Source organism: Neodiprion lecontei, chromosome 5, assembly GCF_021901455.1.
Source record: "Neodiprion lecontei isolate iyNeoLeco1 chromosome 5, iyNeoLeco1.1, whole genome shotgun sequence".
NCBI lineage: Eukaryota > Metazoa > Arthropoda > Insecta > Hymenoptera > Diprionidae > Neodiprion > Neodiprion lecontei.
Window position 1 is genome coordinate 16,943,919 of NC_060264.1, and position 23,524 is coordinate 16,967,442.

The window sequence follows — 23,524 nt, forward strand, 5'->3', positions numbered from 1 at the left end:
TGAGAATAGCATCAAGAAACGATTGTATTTTTATAATAGACTGTGTTGGTAAAACTATATCGATATCCCTTATTTGGCAAATTTTAAATTTCCCACCATAAGTCGCGCGATGCCGTGTTCGTTTTTCAGGGACCTTACCTGTAAACCACTTCAAACCGCTAATCAGGCCACTATACATATGACTCTTCTGTACCATAAATATCGATTAGTCGACTATCGATTGAGTGAAATTTGTCTACGTTCAGACCGGCTTGCTGACGTTCGACTCCAAGATGGCGGAGACGAATACGCCATGTTTTTTGTAATGTTCGCGCATTAGAGAATTTGTTTGAGGATCGTAATTCGTTGAACCAAAATGGCTGATGATGATCCGTGGTCATTAAAAGTAGACGGTTATTTGAATGTAGATACCGAGTGCAAGAGTATAATATATCATCCAAATTTAAATGTGGTTTTAATTACGACCGCCGATGCCCAAGTTTACGTCTTCGATGTCAACTCCGGGGTAATTCTGCAGAAGACTTCCTTGTCTGGTAAGATTCTACTCATTGAAATCACCCAAATGCAATAGTAGAATCAACGTTCCATCAGCGAAAAAAGATAGATAGGATTCATGAAAAACTTGAAACGTCATGTATACACTTTCCATGGTCAAGGTCGCTTCCACTTCAACATGTCAGACTATGAATGCACGACACATTTTTCCCGTCTCTTTTTTTTCCCCAAACAACTATCATCATGCGCTAAATGACACACTACCCAATAGTCTGAAATCTCCAGACAATTCTTCTATTGTTACTCATCATCTTCGATTTCTTACGCCAAGTTCACTCACTCACTCAGGCTTTTATGATGTTTTCATCGAATTATCGTTTCTCTGTTTCATGATTCTTTGTAACGAAAATATTGCACAATTATTCGGACTCGTTACAATCTTCTCATATATTTTTTTTCAAAATCTATATGACTCACTGCCTTACTCAATCATTATATTGAGTGTTTCGTTCGCTTGACCAAAAGCTAACAGATTTAATCTTGCGTACTTTTATTGTCTGGTAAATAATTGACAAGGTGCTAATGTCTTGTTAACACTTGGATATCTGACATTTTCAAATATCTGTCGCTAACTGAATTTCAGACTACTTAGCGATCTTTTGCACTGCATACCGCTAATAAGTATAAAACAATTTCAATCTTCGTGTGACATATCGAGTTTCGCCGTATGTTTTAATCAGCACTGATTATTTCTGCTTGATTTTATCACTGAACCAAATTATGAAAATAGTCCTTCGTTTACTGATGTACTCAATCATGCAGACAAGTTTGCGCACGGTGCACCGATTGATTTTTAGGCAAACTATTTCGCAACTTCAGGATTATCTGGAACTTAGTAAATCATATAACAATGCCAAAGAAATTCATATTTAGCGAATTCAACTGTACGTTAACTTTAGCCTTATCTTGAAGTTCTGAATATTCATTTCAACAAAACATCAAGCAACTCATATCATACCATTTTTTTTTTAACAAATTCAGAAATTTAATCATGAATCTATCAATTCATACTATTTTTGATAAAACTATGGCGTAAAAATGTTTTGCAATGTATGATATTTTCATCTCTGTGTAATCGTAAGATTTCTTCCTTATTTCGGTTCTTATTTGCATTCTTATGTGTTTGAAATTGGTCAGATTAATGTGAGGAAACATCAAAGAAAAATAGTTATTTCCCAATCTTAGGACTGTCGAAAATGCATTCAACCATGATTTCTAGTTTAAATATGGCAAAGTATTGCTGGTGGCCACTGTAATCTTTGTAATTTAACTCTAAAGTTACATAAAATCAATTGTTTTTTGCGACGATTTGTTACTTTAACGTTACGAACCTTATTCTACTTTCAGAGTCTGTAAGTGCAGTTCAGGTTTTTATTTATGTTCACGTTCACATTCTTGTAACACTGAAGTTTTTTCATGTACCTGCAATTTGACTACATTTTCGGGTAATTCAGATTAAAGATGTATGGCAAGTTACAGAACTCTGGATGCCTCAGATCTCAAAAATAGAGCTATTCAATTTTCACATTTCTAAGAAACACCATTTTAACAATCAATATATTTACACTAAATAATTTACTAGTCTAAATTTTTGTCAGATATGTTTTTAGCCAAAAAATCCCTTTAAAAAAAATAGTAACTATTAATAACTAATAAGAATAGATAAAATTGTGGACAGTCGGTTTGATAAACGTAGTTTGGGAAAATTGTTAAAAAAAAATTACTTTGATCGACCTTTTGTATATATAGGACAATAAAATGTCAAAAATATAAATTTTACAACAATTTCTCGCAATTGTTTCCAGATGAAAAAAACTTTATCGAAAAAATTTGGACATTCTTGTTTCAAAGATATCTGAAATCTTATAAATTTAGATTGAAATTTGTCATATTGGGATAAAGAATTGTTGAAAAAAATTCTGTTGGCTATTTCTTGACTTTCCATTATTATCGCTCAACTGCATTTCAGATAATGCTTTGTAAAATGACTTACAAACAGTAATTTCATATTATAATTTGACGACAAGGATTCTGTATCACTGAAATGTATCGTAACTGAAATATGTTCAATTTTTAAACTGCTCAAGCATATCTTTGGTTCACTCATTTTTTCTTTTCTTTCCGAAGATGATTAATTTCGCACTTTGTTGACTCATGTCAATCATGCACTTCCAGTTATCTTTTTTTCGACTGGCAACTCGATTTAATAAACGAAAATAATTTTTGCTTGTAATAAAACTGTTGTAGGATTTTTTAGAATACAACAAATTCTTGAACTGTGAGCGGATCAATTGACCTTCAAAAAGTACGAAAAAGTAACGATATCGTTTTTTATTCCTGTCGCACAGGTAGAACGGATGGAAAAATAAGGGGAGTTTACTTAGCCGAAGGCTTGGACAAAGTTTTGTACACCGATGGACGAGTAATCGGCGTAAGGAGCGATTACAATGGAGTTCTCTTGCTTGACACAATACTGCAGACCCCAGTATCTTGCAGCGAGGATAAAATAAAACTAGAGCTTTTACTTACCGAAGCGATTTTGTTGCATCTATGTCTACGATGTGTGGAGTTACCTGTTGTCGATCACGTTCAAGAAGTACTCCAAGAATTGTCTACAAAGATTCAAACTGCCCAAGAAGTTCAAAAAAAGAGCATCAAAGCTCAAAAAGTAAGGCGTTGTCATATTTTACCCATATCCCGATTGTGAGAGTATTTGTTAAAAAATTTCTAATTTTTATTCACTTTGTTACGAGACATTCGTGCATCGAGCATTTATCAAATTATTATATCTGTAAGCTATGAAGATGTAGTTGAAAATACAAATATAAAAAATACTGGAAGTACGAAATGATACCTCAAATATCAAAGCTTCATTTCCAATTGTATCAAAATAGTGAAAAATTAAAACTTGTAGATTAGTTCGATTTTACTTTGCAATGACTGATTTTATTCAAAAGACCGTTTCTCACAAAGTCACTAAAACAGACTTAAATTTTTTCCAGTAGTCAATTCGATACTTGCATTTTTTTATCGTAGTCAAACTTGGAACAATATTGTAAAATTGAATTGAACCAGTGAATTTGGAAAAAATAGTCTGCTGAATAACTTGAGTCACATGGTAGAATAAAGTCTAACGATTTTACTGGATTTTCAAAAAATTGATTTGAACTGGCGCATTGATAACTAAGCTTTTACTTACAATTCCAGCATTTTCTGCTTTTAAATTTTCAAAGAGATTATAGATTATCAAATCTAACAATTTGACAAATATGCAATGTACCACAATTTTGTCATAAAATTAATAAAAAAGTATCGATTTTTGGCTAGCCAATTTTCTGAAGCCTAAGACATCTGACTATGACCATTGTAAATTTTTTTGATTACTGTATTCAATACCTGAATAAAGTTGAAGTTTTTATCATCTATGTAATGATGAATTTCAAGAAAAAAATCATCATTTTGAAATATCAGGATTTGTCTTGAAGTCTAGTAATCAACCATAACAAAGTAAAAAATATCTAACATTCAATCCAAGATTCTTAAAACCCGACATATTCAAAGTCATTGCAATGTCGCAAAGTATTGATTTTTTCGTATAATAACTTCAACCTCGTTTAATATAACTTTTCAGCTTGAATTGAAGAGAACACACAGTGAATAAAAATTTTTAGGAAGTTTATTGTATATCAAGGATCCTAACGAAATCAGTTTATTGAATTGAATCATCGCAATATTTGATCTTGAGAGTTGTCGACTTTGAAATAAGGAATTTGCCACTGCTGTTAAATGTTAATTTCTATGGCACATAAATATTGAGTGAACTTTTTTTAATCGATATTTTCCACAGTGGAACACGGTATGCCTAGAATTGCCTCACGCCGCACTAAAGTTGGTGTGCTCAGGATTAGTGGCGGAATTGAAGCGTCAAAACAGGCATATTCCAGCATTGCCAATCGCCTCCGCTATCAACGAACAATTGAACGGCCTATTGCCAGGCCTGATACCCGAAGTCGGTCCCGCAGACAGAATACTTATGTTTAGCGAGGCCGCTCGACGAAACACATTTGCGAAATGGCCTCACATGAATTACAAGTGAGTCGAGTCAGATTCAAATTTCAACTGATATAAGGCTCAACATTTGTTTTATTTTAAACGACAATACGCATGTCATTTATAATTATGTGCAAATTCACAGCTAATTTGTTCGTTTCACGAGCATCTTACAATGCTTGGCGGATTAAAAAATTTAATTGCACTGATTACGTTTTTTTTTATCTTTATCACGCACGTAAGTTGCTTGCATTTCATTGAGTGGTATATACAAGTAGATGTCTGAAAAAGTGGGTGAATTTTGGAAAGTCATATCTTGTAAAGCAATTGATCGATTTGAGTTGAGTTCATTCTGTTCAAAAGTATATATATCGAGCTTCATTTACATATATTTTAAAATCAGAATCAATTCATAGAAAGCACTGTTATCGATAACAAACATTAACGGTCTAGCTTGGTGTGATCTATTGATATCTCATACAAGGCTGAACCGATTTATTTCAAATGTGGACACGTTATTTTTGGATAGTTACTTTATTTACCGTAATCTGAAATTTATTTTTTCATTTACTTTCAACAAAATAGCGTCGATCTATGATTGCCATCTGATTTTTTACTGAAAATTGGTGATATTTTTTAATTAGTTACCAAAAAAATACCAGAATTATGGCAATGTGGTTGAACTATCCAAGAATCCACAAATTTCAAGTAAATTAGTTAAATCATTTTCAAGGTATTGTCAAGCACCGCAAAAAAATTTTATCTAGCAAAATGGTTTATGTTATTGTTAACAGCAATGCTTTCCATTGATTGATTCAGATGAACGAAATATGCAATCGAAGCCCGATCTGCATACTTTTAAATAAAACGAACTGTAATCGAATGGAACAATCACTTGTTGATATACGAGTTCCCCAAATTGACCCACTATTTCATACATCTACTCGTATGCATATTACCATTTGGAAGGAAGAAAAAAACATAAATATGAAGGGACGTTATTTTCAGATGGGCATTGCCGGACCAAATGGCACAAGCTGGATTTTACCATCAACCCAACTCGACGGGAGATGACAGAGCAATGTGCTTCACTTGCAACGTATGCCTCGTTTTTTGGGAACCGACAGACGAACCTTGGTCAGAGCACGAACGCCATGCGCCTAGCTGCCCGTTTGTCAAGGGAGAATATACACAGAATGTACCTTTTTCGGTTGTTCTTGCCACCGGTCCTGCGCAAGAATCTGACGATAGTGTGGAAATAATAAGCACAACAAACGTCAAAGGGCTCACTGCTACTGCCTCGCACAATGGTCTTGTTAACGTCTGGAATGTCAGCAATCAGTTACAAGTAAGTAAGGGACTCAATTGCTTACACCGTTGACTTAACTCCGCATTTAACGAAAACAAGTGCCAATGAATGTTCTCTGCCAGATATTTTTTATATATATTAACACAATTATTATATTCAAAAGCTATGGAAATCCCTTCGAGAATATGAAAATGGAATATATTATACTACAATTTTATTCACCAAAGCGTAGGTATTGATACTCAATTTCGAATCGCTTTATAATGCGCAAAAGTCTAGTAGATTAGATCGCTTTACTTTGCGATGGCTTGTTTTAAGTCACCAATACACAATTAAATCGCCTTGCGTGAGACTTAAATCGTTGACAAACGAAAACTTTCCAATACAGGCCGAAAATTTCAAACAAAATTAATGCTGTAAGTTTTTTAAATTACCTAAAATTGAAGACTCGTATTTTAGGCCCAAGTTAAGTTTTCAAAAACTCAAAAATTAATGAATGATTTGTCTTTTCGAATTGAGTAAATATTTCTTTACTTTCACGGCTCCTTAATTTCAATGAATCTGTAGTTTCCGAAAAACAGACTTTTATAAAAATATCAGTCTGACTATTCTGACAAACTTTTGCGATTCTCTCAGAAAGGGCTCGACGAAAAAAATCTGTGAAATTTCCAGGAATTATCATTCAACAAACGATGGGCCTGAAAAATTAAGATGTTTCGATTTCTTTAACGTGTGTTTCTGTCGAAAAAAATTGAAAACACTCTGACACGATTTATAAAAAGTTTACAAAAAAGCGTTGTGCAACTTATTATAAAACGAATAAAATAATGCGATAGGAAACGTAAGTCTCACAAAAACCGAGAGCATTGACGACTAAATAGTTCGATAACTGAACGGTACTTTCATTCATTGAATTGGTTTATGAAAACGATGTGGAAAACGGTTTTTATAGCTTGTTTAATTTTCATTTACAGAAGGAAATGTCAGTACTCGTAACAATGAGTAACGAAGAAGCGAGCGGCAAGGAAGGGAGGCAAAATCAAGCAACGAATAATCTGGCGCCATCTTATCTCCCAACTCTTGGTTCGGAACCAGATGCTCAGTCCGACTACAAGCCGTCATTGGGCTCGCAGAAACTAGAATTGACCGCACTGACAATCGCAGGAGGTCCGAAGCCGGAACCTGAGGAATTAAGCAACATGAGCACGACGGTCACTGCGACTATCTTGGAACCGACAAGCGTAGGAATCCGACCTTGTTTAATCTGCGGTGTGTCGGTGACTTCGGACACTTCGCCACAGATACGAACTTTGGAAAATGTCTGGGCTGCTCTTACGGACTCAGCACCAGCCTCATCCCTGGTTAGAGCAATGAACAGCGTAAACAGTGCAGCCAGCGATAGTCTGGACATCATGAAAGTGGCCGACCGGAGTTCATCGACGACTTCGCACCGCCTAATCGTCTATGATTTTCACCACAAGGTGGACGCTTCGCAGCCCACGAAGTCGGATAAGACGAAAGACTCCAAAACCAAGAAAGTATCCTCAGGTACAGGGACCAGTGCCAGCTCGAATAGCGGGCGACAAGAGAGTCTCTATCAGGAACTTTTCCTTAGCGAATTTTCGTGCAAGGTTCCAGTCATCGAGGACGTTATCGAGGACGTCGTCATAGAAGATGTCGATGAAATGGTGATCGGCGCTCACTTCGATGCTCTGATAGCCTCCTCGTCCAACGGTCAACTTCAATGCTCTACTCCGATCAACATAACTGTTCCTCCGACCTCGTTTCCATTTGACGCCAACTTCAATCCCATAAATGGTTCAGAACAGTTTGCATCGGCTTCTGACATCACTGCGCTTAACAAAAAGACGCTGGAATTGACCAGTGGGCTGAAAACTGAGCCAGTCATTGTTCAGACGGTCGTCATAGATGCTCCGGAGATTCAGAGAGTCGCTTATGCTGTTTCGTCCAGGGACGGACGGCATTTGTATGTCGCTCTGTGCCCTGGACCTGACATTGCGCTCACTGACCCGCCGCCTATTCAAACCGCCAATCGAATGGACGTAGATGAAGAGAGCGAATTCTTACTTCCCAAGAGTTACATGTACTGGGATCAGAACGAGGTCGAATCGTCAAAGCCTGGCGCCAACGAGGAAGAGAGAAACGATGCCAGTGAATGTGGTGCCATTTTACTTGTCTATGCGTTTGATCTTGGGGGTAAAGTTTTGAAACTTATTCCCGAACCGATCGTCAGGCGAGAACTTCCCGCTGCACAAATCCCTGTCGAACACGTGTTGCTGCCACTTCAAGAAAAGAATCGAAACTCATCGGTTTCGTCCAGTTCCACTACTGTCACTTCTTCCCAATTCATAGACGGACCAAAAGGCCAGATTGCAATGGTCTGCAAAGACGGTGTTGTCAGAATACTAGAGTTTGCCACATTGAAGACTCTCTCTGAAGCAAAACTTGAGGGCACTAAATTCGTCTCCGCTACGTATTGCAACAGTGAGTAAAATTAATTTTAAAAGGATTTGTGCTGAAATTTCTCAATTTCCAACTATTATTTTTATTTTAGTATTTTTTATTAGTATTTTTTTTTTTGTCAATTTCTGTGCTCGGTTTTCAATTTCGGAAGGTTAAATTTATGTTATCGCTTTGCTAAATTATTCCGATTATTGCTTCAATTTTTATAATAAGATATATTACATCTTACCCATTTTGTGGCAATCATCTTTATTAATAATTATTCAGCATGCATTCAAAGTTACTCGTTTGTCAATAAAAGTTTGTTTAATAAATATTCGAGTCTGTCTGTGTGAATTTAACTGTATAATGTCGATCTTCGTAAAACGTTACGTAACTTTTCGGCGTACTACCAAATCTACAATTCTCCAAACTTGGACTCTTGGTACAAATTTTCAAATGCGTCTAATTTTTGTTCTTAGGTTTGGAAAGGTTGTGCGCATGTACGAACGAAGGCGCACTCCACTTTTTTGCCACCATAGAAGAGGAAGATTCTACCGAAGAGAAAGAGGATATCGACGATGTAAATATGACCACGGAGGTGGGGTCAAGAAACAATGTTCACATTGCTCCTAGCACATCTACGAGCTCAGTTATCTATCAGTACGTACCTTGACTTAGTATATTTCACAGTTGGCCAAGAATATGTACCAAGTTTAAAAGTCTACAAGCTCTATTGTTTATCGATTCGTTCCTTTTTTCTTTTAAATGCAGATAAACGCTCCGAGACTCGTACAGAACTTATTAAACCATTTAACTGCCAAGGCATCACAGCGGCGTCAAGCGTAATAGAGTAATTCAGTGTTTTTGGTGTCTCAGGTGAATATTTTTGAAGTGTTTTTGAGGTCAAAAAATCCGGTTATGACCAAAAAAAGTTATTTCTTCCTCGCATGTATACAGTTTTGAGCCCTCAAAGTTGATAAATGTTCCATCATTTTCTCAAATGGCGACATGGAACAAACTATCATCTTCTTTTTTCAGGATGGATTTTTCTTTGAAAAACACTTATTAATACTATCTTTGAGGCCAAATACGCAATTTTAAGAATTACCGAATCAATTTGATTTATTATACAGTATAACTAAGCTTATAATAGAAAAATTACTCGGTAATTTTCGAAATTGCGTATTTGGACTCAAAAATATTATTATTAAATGTTTTTCAAAAGAAAAATTCATCCCGAAGAAAGAGGATGATAATCTACTCTATGATGCCATTTGAGAAAATGATTAAAAATTCGCCAACTTCGAGGGTTGAAAACTGTATGAATGCGCGGAAAAAATTACTTTCTATGATCATGACCGAATTCCTTGACCTTGAAAATACTTAGAACACATGCCTTTAAAAATAAATATTCACATTGGATACCAAAAACATCGTTCGATGCTGCTACGACGCCTTGGCAGTTTAGTGGTTCATCACACACTTCATTGTTAGATCGTTTCTTTTTCCTTGATTGCTTGAATCCAAGGTTTTACGTTACTCCTTTTAACATATTTCGATGTAGCATTTTATTTCATGGTCTTTAAAAGCTTGTGGACAAATAGCCGAATCCAAAATTTAAGAATTGGATCCGCATGAGTCACTTTCAAAGTGAAAAATGAAAGAAAATCGGTATCAGTGTATCAACTAGAAAAGAATTTGTAACGCGTTTTACTGCAAGTTCACTGCGGCTAAACCAAATAATAATGGAATTATTTTTGCCTGTCCATTCAATTTGAAATTATTGGATAACTGATGAATATTTTTTTTTACTAGTGTACAGACATAATTACAATAACAAAACAATGTTCAAATTCCTCATACTAAAATTCGGAAACATAATTGAATATGCGCATGATCTAATTTGGAAGAACTCTCCTGCTTGTAAATTCTTATGATTAAAATCCTTGACGTTTTTTGCTCACTTCGTTACAGAGATCCTATATTGGCACACAGAACGAATCTATCGTACTCAGATTTGAGGATGTTGTACGAGTTGACGAGATTTAATAGACATTCACCGGCCTACGGAGCCACCGTACCACCTTGTTGGAGCGAGATGATGCAGGCGCAAAGACAACGTCGTCATCCTCAGCACCTTCACCAATCGGAAGATCAACACCACACACGTACTTGGCGTCTTCAAAATGACGCGTAAATAAAAATTATTTTAAACACAAATAATCTTATTCTAAGTAAGAGGACTGATCAAAAATCTTGCTGTTATATTTATTTGTGGGAATAAGTTTACATCAGTTTTTACATCATCGTAAAGGAACAAACTTTTGGTAAGAACTTCGCGTCGCAAATTTCCATCTATTTCTATCATCTAGTCATAAACGACACAGATAATAATCGGCAACATTTTTTTTTTTTTACTTACCATACTTGATATCAAATTTTTCTGAGATTCAAGTTTGTAACATTCGTGTAACATAACAATTCATTTTTCAGATAATTTATCATTATGAAGCAATTTAAGGATTGTCTGAACTTCAGCTTACTGTAATAATTACTCCTTGGAAGTCATTCTAAAGTTACAAAATAACGATTGTCTTGCAATTTTTTATTTTTTTTTTTGTCAAGTTAACCTAACGGTTAACACCTTCAACCTCGTAAATTTTTCTCATCACACTGTTTTGAGAGCTAGTTTACAATTTTTTTCTTCACTAAAGCTACAATTTTAAGTATTGTTGATTTTGAATTATTACGATTTTCTAATTTACTGCCATATCGTGACATAACTTGAAACTTGAATTGTACTATACTCGAAAATTTTCCGCTTTCAAATTGAATAATATGCAAGTTTCTAGAATAATGGGTTAAAAGTTTTTTATTTATGCTATTACAATACTTGATTTGAATACATCTTGCTGGGTACAGATCTAATTTACCTGACAAAAAAATGGCTTTCATGCGAAAGTATTTATAGATAAGTCTAAAAAGGAGCTGTCGCCTTCGATATATTAGTTTATTCCACTAATTTTAATTCAGTAGAACGGCAATAATCAGTTGTCTAGAAATTTCAGTCCCAGCAATGATAGCCGTTTTTTTTAATTGTTACAAAATAACCAAACAGAATTCTTATTCTTATTCTCGAGTGTCAAGACGTCAGATTATTTAGAAAAATGTTAAAACATTTTGTAGAACAACGTGGGATGAACACGTGTTTGAATTGACGCTGCCTCGGAGTGCGACAGGTACCATCGGCCATGTCGACGTGAGGTTTAGCCTTCATTCTCCATGTCCGGAGCTTCCGGCGATTCAAGTTACTCTACTGAAGCAAAAAATAACCGGTATCGGTTATTACAAGTCCTCGTTAACTCCTGTAGACGAAAGGATACACTTTGACATTAGTGGGGAGCAAAAGGCTGAAAATCCTGTAACCACTGAAGAATACCTGCGACAGCATAATACTGAGATTTTATGTGGTCCTATCAACCTACAAAGATGCACAGATCTCTCCGATCACTCCGGCTGTGTCACTTTAACCAGCCCAAGGCTTTTCCGATCAAAAGCGAGAACCATTCTCGTTCACATCAAAGCGCTGATTGATCCTGTTAAAGATAAAGTGAGTTTAGTGCTACTTAATACTTTTGATTTTAGTTTTTGCGATTGTTTAAACGGGATTGTTTTGATGTTTCAACACTTTTATTCAGGCAACGACGAAATCTCGAATTAATATAATGGAGACAAAACCTCAGACTTCGAAAAAATTGAAAATTGGCGAAGCTGGTCCTTTGTTGCCTGGTGCCATAGTGGAAAGACTCGCAGCGAGCGCTAACAAAAAATTGGAATGCTACATAGGTAATCGTAATGAAATACGAGCAAGGATTCAATCGCTGAAGTTATTAATAACAATCGTTTTGTTAATTCAAACGTGTCTTCACAGGCTGCGATTGGATTCACGAAATATCGATAACCCTAAGATCGGTGCATTCCACCGACGTTCCAAATGAGAGAATACAGCGCTGCTCGATGTTCGATTCAAAAATGTTTATCGACAATATACTTAACGTTGCATGCCTGCAAGGATCAGAGAAGTACGTCAAGCCCACAATGGGTTTGGAAAGATTTAAAATATTTACTTTTTGTAACACAATTGTTGCATGTTCGACAAAACTAATCGTAAGTTAGTCGACGCAAAACACTCAAACAAATGATTTAACTGTTTTTAATTTTTTATAGATCGCCCGTGGTGCAGTCTCTCGCATTAGACGTGCTGATTTGGGTAGTTGCAATACAATTGACAAGGTTACGAGTTAATCAGAAGGTGAAGATCGCGCAGCTGGAAACTATACGATCTGTACAGTCGCGTCTTTCAGATCTGTTGCGCACCGGCCTTTTACACGCCGGTCGGAGTATAGCTCATAAATGTGTCAAGTTGATCATTTTGTGTAGCGAGTAAGTAGTCAAAAATGAAGTACGCTCATGTTACGATTAGAGTATCCAAGTCAGCACAAACATTCGACTCGGTAATTCAATTGTCGTGAAAAATACGATTTTCAGGGGCCTTCATAATTTGGATGAACCTTTGCCGCATGCTTTTGACGAAGCGGTCCTGTCGGTTTTAGTGACGCTGCTTCCGTCAGTAGCGGGAGTTCAATGGGCAGGTTCTTTACGATGGCTAGCGATACTTATCATCAGGTTATTACCTCTCGATAGAAATCACAGCATTGCCCAGCAATGCATAACGCTGGTACAGCAAATAGCAACAGAAATGTCGAACAGAGTGAATCCCTATCATTTACTGCTGGCGACAAGGTACGTCGATTCGCTTTTACAGGCTTAAAGTGTGCGAGTGCTCATTCAAGTCAATATTAAACTGAAGAATAAAAGTTGTCCATTTAATATGATCGTTGAATAAACTGCGGATCGAAACATTTCGGCCTCAATCATAACTGAACTATGTTTACGATACGATTTCTAGATTTGGTTTGTACAATACACCCTTTGAAATGGAATTGTTCGATGTTGAACCTCCTATGCCGGCTAAATTTAGTTCGATGCCTATAACTTATGCGAGTATAGTGACCGGAGAACAAGCCGGAGTCTCCATCACAGCCAATAATTCACTGCACTCACAGGACACGATCGATTTAAGGGATCTTCTCGCTCTTCCTGCGCATCCGACTAACGAATTGAAAGTACCTAGCAAGCTTCGAGCTCTTTGTGCGAATAATAATATGAAAGGCCTTCTCGAGGTATGATTTTTTTTACTATCTTATTTTTCTTAAACACTGTTTCGATATGCCAAAACCAGAGCAAAACTTCCTTTCGCTATTTCTATGCAAATTTTATTTTTAGGCAGGATCACTAAGCTGAGTGCCTGCTGCATTTGTTGCACGAAAAACGTTGCACTGAATAAAAAACAAATATTCCAGTCGACTTGAAAACGCTCCTCATAGCTCATACAATCGTTTTCTAGCATTTTCCAACTCGTGTTTATTTCCAGAAAATGTTTTGTGCTGAATTCTGAACAATCAATCAAATAAATTAGATTCACATTTGAGAATAAAATCAATTATTCAAAGGAGATGTGATACAATTTTAAGAAAATTCATGATGCTTAGAACCTTTCAACGGATTTACTTAAAATTTTGCACCTGTCGTTTTTTTATAATTTTATTATAATTCTCTGTCACTTATTCTGATATATATTATTTCCAAACGTTGATTTCGAAACGCAATTTTATAGATCCCGAGTAAAGTTTTTCGTTGATTTTGGCAACGCCTAATGGATATACAACAATTATTTTTTTTCACTTTTGCAAATAGGTTGAACCGCTTCACTTTACTTGTCACGCGGCATCGGATGGAACTAAAATGGAAAAAATTGATCCTGGAATAAACACAGTTAACATTGGTACAGCATTGTATGAAAGTACCAATGCAAACACCAACAAGAACAGCGCTAGCAATAACACCAACAACAACAACAACAACAGCAATAATCATAACAGCAATCCTGTACCAGACATAAAAATTATTAGCCACTCATACGTAAGTTTATCCTTTCTGTTATTATTGAATGAATGTACTTCTAAACTTTCATATTTTGTACATTTCGAGCATTTATACAGGGTGTCCATTGCTCTTTAAATATCCTCAAATCCTGGAATTATACTGAAACATAAAAATTGCTGCTTAAGTCCTGGAAAAGCTGACACAATACATTTTTGTTTGGAAACTGCGACATTTTATTTGTAATGAGGTGCCTTGAATAAGTTAAGTTTTAACAGACGATGGACCGTTGTATATAAACTGCCATATAAATTTTTTGAGTCAACACTTAACCAACTTATTGTATCCTGAAAAATTCTAAACAAAACGAAATCAATGCCTTAAAATTTTCAATCCATTGTCCCAGAAACTCGTAGAATAGTCCTAGAATCTAAATTCTCGATTGCAGTAGACACCCTGTCGATGCTGTTTCTTGTCGCTTTATTTTTGTTTTAACGATTGCGTATTTGTTAATACTAACGATATTTTGTGTTGCTGTATTAGATTATGTGATCGTTTTTGCATAAATTACTATTCTGCTTGCAAAGTATGAGTTTTTTTCCTGTACAAATAATCAAAAAAAAAAAAAAAGCAGAAAGCAAGTTCGTTCTAAATAACGAGCTCAGAGCTCAGAGAAGTGTATTCGTCACCTCGTTTTCTTACCGTTCTTGAAGTATTCTTGCTGTCGTAGATCAGTTGTAATGTTTATTCAAACCAAAATTAGTTTGACATTTCAGTTCATGAAAAAAGTCTGAGAACAAAGTTTTGTTACAATATCCTAGTACATATATTTGGGTGGTTCATTTTAAACTTATATTTTTTTTTTTTAACTCTCGCCTGAAAACTCTGTGCCAAATTCAGAAAAAAACCTTGTTGGAGCGCAGAACATAAAAAAAAATATATTCAGAGGTCGCTCAAATTATTGAAATATTTTTTTTTATTTTTATGTGTACACCTGTCGGACTTATATATATATTAGTTTATTTTTTGGTATCGTGGTTCAATTAAGCATTTAACAATCAACAGCAAATTGATCCTAACAATTTCGTAGTTGGCTGTTGTTGTCTTTTATCCGAGAGGTTAATCGTCTCGGAGAAATTTGGATGGCAAATTTGTTACCGAAAGAGGAGTATAACATCACCTTAACCTCTAGATGGCCGGCAACATCACTATAGCGGTATTGCCATGATTCGAACATATCGGGGGAACATTGGGGGATGATTATATGGAAGTATCCCACCAAAGTAGGCATGTATCACACGAAAAAAATCCCGGCCGCCAGCAGGTTAATGTCCCTATTTCGTTTTCAGTACTGAGATTCATGAATAATGATTAATTGGATTACGATACGAATGAAATATATAAGTCCGTAACGTGAACATATAAAAATAAAGAAATAAATATTTCAATAATTGGTAAACCTTGAAACACTTTTTTTTATGTTCTGTGCTTTGACAAGAATTTTTTTTTTTCTAAATTTGGCACCGTGTTTTTGGTTGTGACAGGAAAAAAAAATATAAGTTTAAAATGAACCACTCTAATATATCTGTATATATATTTATGTATAAAAATGTGCAATCAATACGTTACTGTGAAAATGTAATAATAATCAAATATACTTACAAAAATATTGGCAGGATAGAAAAAAAAATAACTACTATGCGGTAAACGATTAGCGAGTCTGAAATGCTCTGCACGATCTTTATAATTGATGTTGTGTCTCTTCGAAAAGAATTCATGTCCTGAAACGTTACGCTACTTTTGGCTTCAGTTAAATTTGTTACTAATATACGATACTGAGAACCCTTCCAGAATGTTTACAATTATTATAGTAAACATAATTATAATACTATCAGCTTAATTGCATAAGAGAGTGAACGTGTCCCAAAGCGAGTTCTCGCGTAATCTGGGGAGCATTTTTTTTTCTATGATAAATTTTTTGAAACTAAAAGTTATTCCTTCGTGTTAATAAGAATCAAAATCAAAGAACAGATTTTCGACAATTAATTTTCAGTGTAAACAACTGCTGTGTAAAATGACAGTGGCTTCGCAATCAAGTCCCGGTACCCAAACTTGTTTTCAGGTGCAGCTATTCATTGGGTGAAACATATGTTTATCGCAATTTGATCAAAGTCATATTGGACGATGGGAAAAAAAATTTTAAATCTAATATTGAATTCTGCTTGGGGTATTTTCACCGCTCTTTACTCCGCTATTCATCGGCTTCGCATCTAATAATACTTGCACACAGCAAAGCTTCTATGTGCATATATTTGCTATTTGAATATTCACACGAAAGCGCACCGTCGTTTACTTATTAATGTGTATGCATAATTTCGTATAGTCACAATACAAACTTGTCAAAACGTGAAACTTTACCACTTTTCACGGTCTTTACTTTATCAGAGAATATACCTGTATATTAGGATGTTGCAGAGTTTTTAAATTTACAATTTTTTTAGGGGCGCGTACTTAAATTGCTTCCTTCTGGTCTAAAAAGAAGCCTCAAAAAGATTGTGCAGTGTAGCACCAGTTTCCGGGTGCGCGAAACGATATTTCTAAAAAGGTGAAAAATCGATATTAGCACCCCTTTAATACCTATTATTTCTTTTATATTGCACAAAAAACTACTGTCCCAAAAAAAATTATCAAAAGCCCATTACAGTGAAATGCTGACATAGAAGAGTTGCAAAAAATGCCATAATGCATTTCTTTATAAAATATAAAAGAGATAATATTATGAAAATGAAAGTAATAATTTCTCGAGATCTTTCTATATCAGCATTTCTCTGAAATGCGTTTTAGATAATCTTTTTGGGCCATAATGCATTTTTTTTGTCAAGTATAAAAGAGATAATACGTCTTAAAGGGGTGTTAATGTCGATTTTTCATATTTTTTTTTGTTAAAACGTCTTCGCACACTTTAGAAACGGGTGCTACATTTCTCAGTCTTTTTGCGGTTTCCTTTAAGAATAGTAGCAATCGCCTGTAAAAAAATCGAATTTAAAAAAAATGTTAAACACCCCAATATGTATGTATAGGTAACTTTTTTTTTTCTTTCATTTACTACCGAACGAAAATTCGTCCCAATGATACCTACAGAATTTTTAGCTCAAGTCTAAAAGATGCCTCATATTGCGCGCCTCTTCCACAATTGATTGTGTAACATGTTGAAATAAAAAATTACACTCGTTACAGTTTTTTCCCGGAATTTTCCAAAACAATCGTTCAGTACACTTTGACAGTTGATTAAATATTAATACAAGTATCAACATTTTTTTTATCGAATATCTTGGAAAGTCACTTCAGTCCGTTTATTTGTACGAAAAGTACAAACTATTTTGATTTCTTAATATTTGCTCTTTGATAGCTGAAGACCTGAAAAAAGGTATTCAATACCATTTTTGAAGATATTCTCATCATCTAAAAGATTTTATTCACATAAAAACTTGCTCAGGATTATTTTTGGAAATTATTCTAAGAAACTGTGAGAAAAAAGGGTTTTATATGTTACATAAGCATTTTTTACACTTGAGCTAAAAATTCTAAGATTTCGGAGAATTTTTTTCTACAGTGAAAAATTGTGTTGAGACTTTGATCCAGTGACAAAAACAAACTGTTCTTAAATTTAAAACAGTTTGTAGCCACGAATCGTACTTGTTATTGGAGAGGTAAAGTTTCATGCTTTAATACATTTCGCACATATATTCATATGCACAGTTACAAAGTTCACATTCAAAGTGCGCTTCTGTGAAAATCAAGATAGCGAATATCTTTTGTATCGAACGGTACATGAAATCGTAAATAAAATTAAACAAAGCGGTTTCGTACAATTAAACAAACAGGTTTCGTACAACGAATATATATTCGTAGCAACACTGGTTTGGGACCATCCATAAGTTACGCAAGGGCTGAATCTTATATGCTTTACCCCTTCTCTTCCTATTTCAAAAGGTCTTTATTCTTTATATTTCTTAACTTGTAATAGAATATCGATAAAATTCAAACAAATTTGTAGAACAGCCCTAAATAAGTAATTCCCACAAACTATTCGATTACATTAGCATTACATACATTAGCAACTTTCGTTGGATTATAATTTTTTTCTGTCTGTAACTAGAGTATCTAATCTCGCATTTCAAGGTAAAAATATACAACAAGTTTCGGACAAAAATAAAAATTTGATCGTGAGAAGAAACAATGGAGTGTGAAAAATAATATTTATCGATTATATTCGATTAATCGGAAAAAAATAATCGATTACTTTTATCATTTTCAATGCCTGTCTTATATATAGAAATTATTCTAGCAGACAACTGAAAAAGTGGGTCAATTTTGGTAAATCGTATCTTGGTATCCGATTATTTAATTCGATTGGGGTTTGTTTTGTTCAGAAGTATGCAGATTAGTCTTTATTTACAAATTTTTTTACTTTTATTGATATAAGTTTCATAATCTCGCCATCAGATTTGAGATCTGAAGTTCTGGTTTTCAATATCTGATGAAGAGTTATAAAAATTTTAGATTTAGCGAAATTGGCAGAAAATCTTTCAATGAAACTCGGTTTTCTCGATACTTTTGTCATCAGATGCTATCGTCAAAAGAAAGCTTATTATCAAAAATTATTCCAAAATCTCCATTGAGTTCAAACTGAATCAGGTGAAATTAGTGCTAATGTCACCATGAGCTAACAAACTCTGTTTTCACCCAAGTTCATAACTCTGGGTCTCGTTTAACTGTAAATTGAATTTGATTTCTCAGATGGGCCAAATCTTGGTGAATTTTCATTTGTACTACTCTCTCTGTACGAACTTCTTACCCTACCACTTTTCTATCTGCGTATATCTTGCATATATCTACTTTGATATCTCATGGTTTGTATTTCGCTCCCTGTTACGATAGCGAAGCATTTACCGATTAAGGGGAGATATACACCTAGAAGCCGTAAAAAAAGGTTCTATTTTAAAAATGTTTCAAAGAAAAGTAATCATTTATTTTAGATCAGAGTTTTCATTATCTAAAAGTACATACATTCAAATATATGTCAAATTTTTTTTATGTACAAATATCAAAAAGATACAAGGATATCGTAGGATTCTTGGAGGTCCTTGAAAAAATCGGCGCACACGGTACCCACTGGCGTATCTTCAAAAATCATCTGAAAAAAAAAAAAAAAAAGATTATTAAATAAGATACTATAATCTAGTACTTGTCATAGCCGATTTCAAAATTATTGGTTTTTAACAAAATGGCGGCCATTTGAATATAGGTAACGATTTTCGGGCCTTAAACGTGTAATTACTTTGGCTATAAAATGAAGAGTAAGTAACGAAAAAAAAAAATCCTATGACAAATACTAGGTAATATTATATAGAATGACCACAAAAAATTTCAAAGCAATCGGTACATTGGTTTTTGAGAAATTTTGGGTACCGCTTTGAAAAACGTAGTTTTGAGAAAAACACGTTTGAAATTTTAGGAATTAAAAAATCATGAAATTTTAAACTTACATGGAATCATCAATACCAGGCCCATAGTGTAGGTCTTCTACAGTCGACGGAATTCCCATTGCATCTAAAGCTTGTTGCCGACGACGAATTCGACCTTCTTAGGGGGGGAGCACTGTACAATTCTATCACAAAAGAAATCTAACGTTTCCAGTTCTCGGTTATAACTGCCTTATTTTTCGAAGAATTAATTTGCGATTTTCACCAAATATTCTAAGGACCTTAAACTTTCAGAAAATGTAAAAAAAAAAAAATCGATTTTTTCAATTTTCTAGGTGTATATCTCCCCTTAACTAGTCCTCAAAATCCCAAGCCTAATTTATGGACAGCCCTTGTAACTAATCGTTTGACTATTTGATTTGATCAACTCGTATATAAAGCCCACGTTGTAGCTCTCCGACAAAGACTAAAGTTAGTTTCTAATGGTCCATAGGCATATAATGCCGATTGAAATGAATGTATACCATTTAATTTTGAACCGAATCGATAAGCAGTTACAAGTAGCATCTTAACAGATTGAGGGTTACAGCGTAAATTTTATTATTGGCTGGAACGGCTCAGCCAATAACTTTGAAAATGTAGTCAATTTTAATCATTTCCCAAAGCTTACGTCGAATGAAAACGTTCTTCGAAACACAGAGAACCAAAAGTATTCAGTCGCGCAGCCCTGAACCTGTTGAACAATGTACAATATAATATCTTAGAACTGTAGAGAGAAATGTTGTTATTTTCGTATGAAAACTATGACTGTTTTGATAAGAAAATATCTAGACATAGTTTAGATTATGGAAAGGTGAATTAATAAATGGTAAGTTGTTGCCTTTGAGAAAGAAAAGGAAAACGACAAATCCTATCATTTGATAGGAAATTTTGGTTAATTTGGTTAATTAAATATGCATACGTAGTAGGAAGTTGTTGAAAATTAGAAGAACGCAATATCATTCATTTGGAAATTATCGAACTATTTGTACATTATAGAATTTGGGTGCTGTAGATCCAGATCTTCAAGCTAAGTTGACAACAAAATTAAGTAATCTACTTAGTCAGTATAAAGCAGAAATGTCAAAAAAGCCAGCTACGCTATTGTCGCTTACACCTGATGACCAATCAGACAGTGACGAGGCTAACAATATGCCTGGTGAATTTAAAATCTGGCACAACGCTCAAAACGATGCTTCTAACCCTCATATGATAGCTTCTTCCAAAACGAAAGAAAAGTCATCGGTACCAAAAGCTAGTACAGCTACAAACAAAATTGAGGACAACCATGACAAGAAGGTAGATTTTTGTAGACGAGGATTTTCATTCTATATATTTCTCTCCTTAATACATATTCTTTATAATCATGTATCATTTTATTTTTCAAATTTCAATAGCAAACACTGTGCTCTCAACATTGTATCATCATTTACGACTATTTTTCTCTGTAGTTGATTAGAGATAAAATTGAGAAGATGAATGTTAAAAAGGGTCCAAGTTGAAAAGATCCCTGGCATGTAGTGAAACTTGAGAAACGGGAATTTATTTATATATTTTTTTTTTTTTCCGTCCATTTACTTCTTTCCTCAATTTTTAAACAATACGTATTGTTTGAAACAATACAGGTGCTAATATCTCTATTTTCACCACAAAATAACTAACTTTTGCTATTTAAACCTTGCTGAAAGATTTATAAAATTGAAACTGCTGAAATTATATCTCGACAAACAGTTCTGCAATTCGATTGGGGTTCTTTTCGTTCGAGGGGTTGCACACTTTTGAAATCTGGTATATGTGCAAGATGTATAAATTACAAGATTACAGGACGTTTGAAGATTTCAAAAGATCGCAGAAGATTTTAGGGATTTCAAGATATTTAAAAAGATTTTAAAAGTTTACAAAAGATTACAAGGATTTTAATGATTTCAAGGAATTCCAAAAGTTTTCCAAGGATTTGAAAAGATTTTCGAAATTTCAAGAATTGCACTGGATTGCATTAGATTTCAGGGGTTTAAAGAATTGCAAAGGATTCCAAAAGATTTCCGGGATTTAAAATAAATTGCAAAGAATTGAACAACAAGTTGTTGAGGTATAAATTCCCAAAATTCATCCACTTTTTCAGTCCTCTACTCATTAAATAATCAATGAATCAGAATATGGGTTTCTAAAAACTAGAACGCAATGTCGATCGAGATATAAAGTCTTGTTGATCTACCTTCGGGTCTATTCCAATAAACTGTACTTACTGTGGCCTTGGATGTCTTTTGGGTTCCTACGCAATTTTATTTGTACAGATGTAAAAGTCTTTTACCAGAGAGCTTGTTTCAATTGCGCAAGTCGATAATTCCTAGTTTGCTACATAAAATCGTCGCATCTTTAACTTCATACAATTGACTCAAGTTAATATTTTTATTTACTTATACGAAGTATTAATTATGCAAAAATTTCAAGTCAAGTTGCGCCCTTTTTCCATCAATGCCATGAAAAATACGATATGTATTTCAAAGATGATACGAGTAATTTTGGATCGTTGTTTATTATCAACGCTGAGTTTCCAAAAATTTTATGCATCGTGTTATCAATACATATATCTGTGGGAGATCACATTTTGTTTAATTTTTCGTAAATATTACTTATCCACATATTGTATTGTATTCTTGCTCTTATGCAGGGAGAAAAGCTGAAATAACGTGCACTTGAATGTACTTTGAAGTCACTTTAACATAGGGTTTGTGCATATATTATGTAACAATGATTTGAGCGACGAAGGCTAACACAACTAGTTCCCATCACGTTTAACGATTAACTGCAGTATTAAGCAATTGACGATTGAAAATATGGAATTGACTTATGTGACAATTCGATGCCTGTGAAACAATTAAAGCTGTATTTAAATCCTGCTGCTGTAGCTGTGGCTGTAAAATTAAATGCATAATTGAGATAAAAATTTTCCTTTTTGCAAAGAAATACTCGTTGATTTACTGAAATTTTCAAATTCATCGTCAAGTTCCTGGAATATTCTTCCAGATTAAAATAGTCTTCGAATGCATTGTCAGTAACTACGAAATAATACTTCAAATGAAGATTTTTTTGTTCTCACACTTACCAAAGATTTGCAGTTAATCAATCGTGTCTGGCAATATTTTTCTGTCTTGTGGGAAGTGCGGGGTTAAAAAAGTGCAATCACAGTGACATGCAATAATATATGGACAACCCTGATATCTCTCGCCTTTGTTACCTTGTCATCGCCTAGCTCATATGTAAACGTTACAACAGTATAGTAATCAAATTGCCAATAATCGGCTCACCGATTGTAATGGCATCCCCATGTTTTTCTCATTCTCATAATAATCCTTCGTATACATTTGTTTTACAATTACGTTTGAACATAATATGTGTGTTGCTCCAGTTTTAATTACTTTTCATTTATCCTTTGTGCATTCATTTGTTCAGTTAGCACTATAAAAATACTATTTTCTCGAGGTATTTATAAATGTGTTACCATTGTTGAAAATTTACACGTTTACATTGGTACGTAAGAGTAATCAGCTGAAAAAGTTGATGAAATTTGAGGATTTATTATTCAATAATCAATTGTACAATTCGATCTGGGTCT

The 23,524-nt window shown here is 34.4% G+C and overlaps 1 protein-coding gene across 6 annotated transcripts in view; it reads left to right on the top strand.

The window, feature by feature from the left end:
* Positions 1-255: 255 nt before the first annotated feature.
* Positions 256-23,524, top strand: part of LOC107224321 (baculoviral IAP repeat-containing protein 6) — a 58,160-nt gene continuing 34,891 nt past the window's right edge. For 3 of the 6 annotated variants that reach the window (XM_046742277.1, XM_046742279.1, XM_046742278.1), the window contains exons 1-15: positions 257-533; positions 2,904-3,223; positions 4,403-4,647; positions 5,599-5,953; positions 6,889-8,419; positions 8,860-9,040; positions 10,355-10,573; positions 11,567-11,990; positions 12,079-12,226; positions 12,312-12,462; positions 12,608-12,823; positions 12,929-13,183; positions 13,350-13,623; positions 14,198-14,422; positions 20,908-21,207. In XM_046742277.1, coding sequence (XP_046598233.1) covers positions 356-533; positions 2,904-3,223; positions 4,403-4,647; positions 5,599-5,953; positions 6,889-8,419; positions 8,860-9,040; positions 10,355-10,573; positions 11,567-11,990; positions 12,079-12,226; positions 12,312-12,462; positions 12,608-12,823; positions 12,929-13,183; positions 13,350-13,623; positions 14,198-14,422; positions 20,908-21,207 — 5,022 coding nt within the window. In that variant the 5' untranslated portion in view covers positions 257-355. Of the gene's footprint in view, positions 534-2,903; positions 3,224-4,402; positions 4,648-5,598; positions 5,954-6,888; positions 8,420-8,859; positions 9,041-10,354; positions 10,574-11,566; positions 11,991-12,078; positions 12,227-12,311; positions 12,463-12,607; positions 12,824-12,928; positions 13,184-13,349; positions 13,624-14,197; positions 14,423-20,907; positions 21,208-23,524 lie in introns of all 6 variants that reach the window. The other 3 variants (XM_046742281.1, XM_015664329.2, XM_046742280.1) reach the window with 3 other exon arrangements.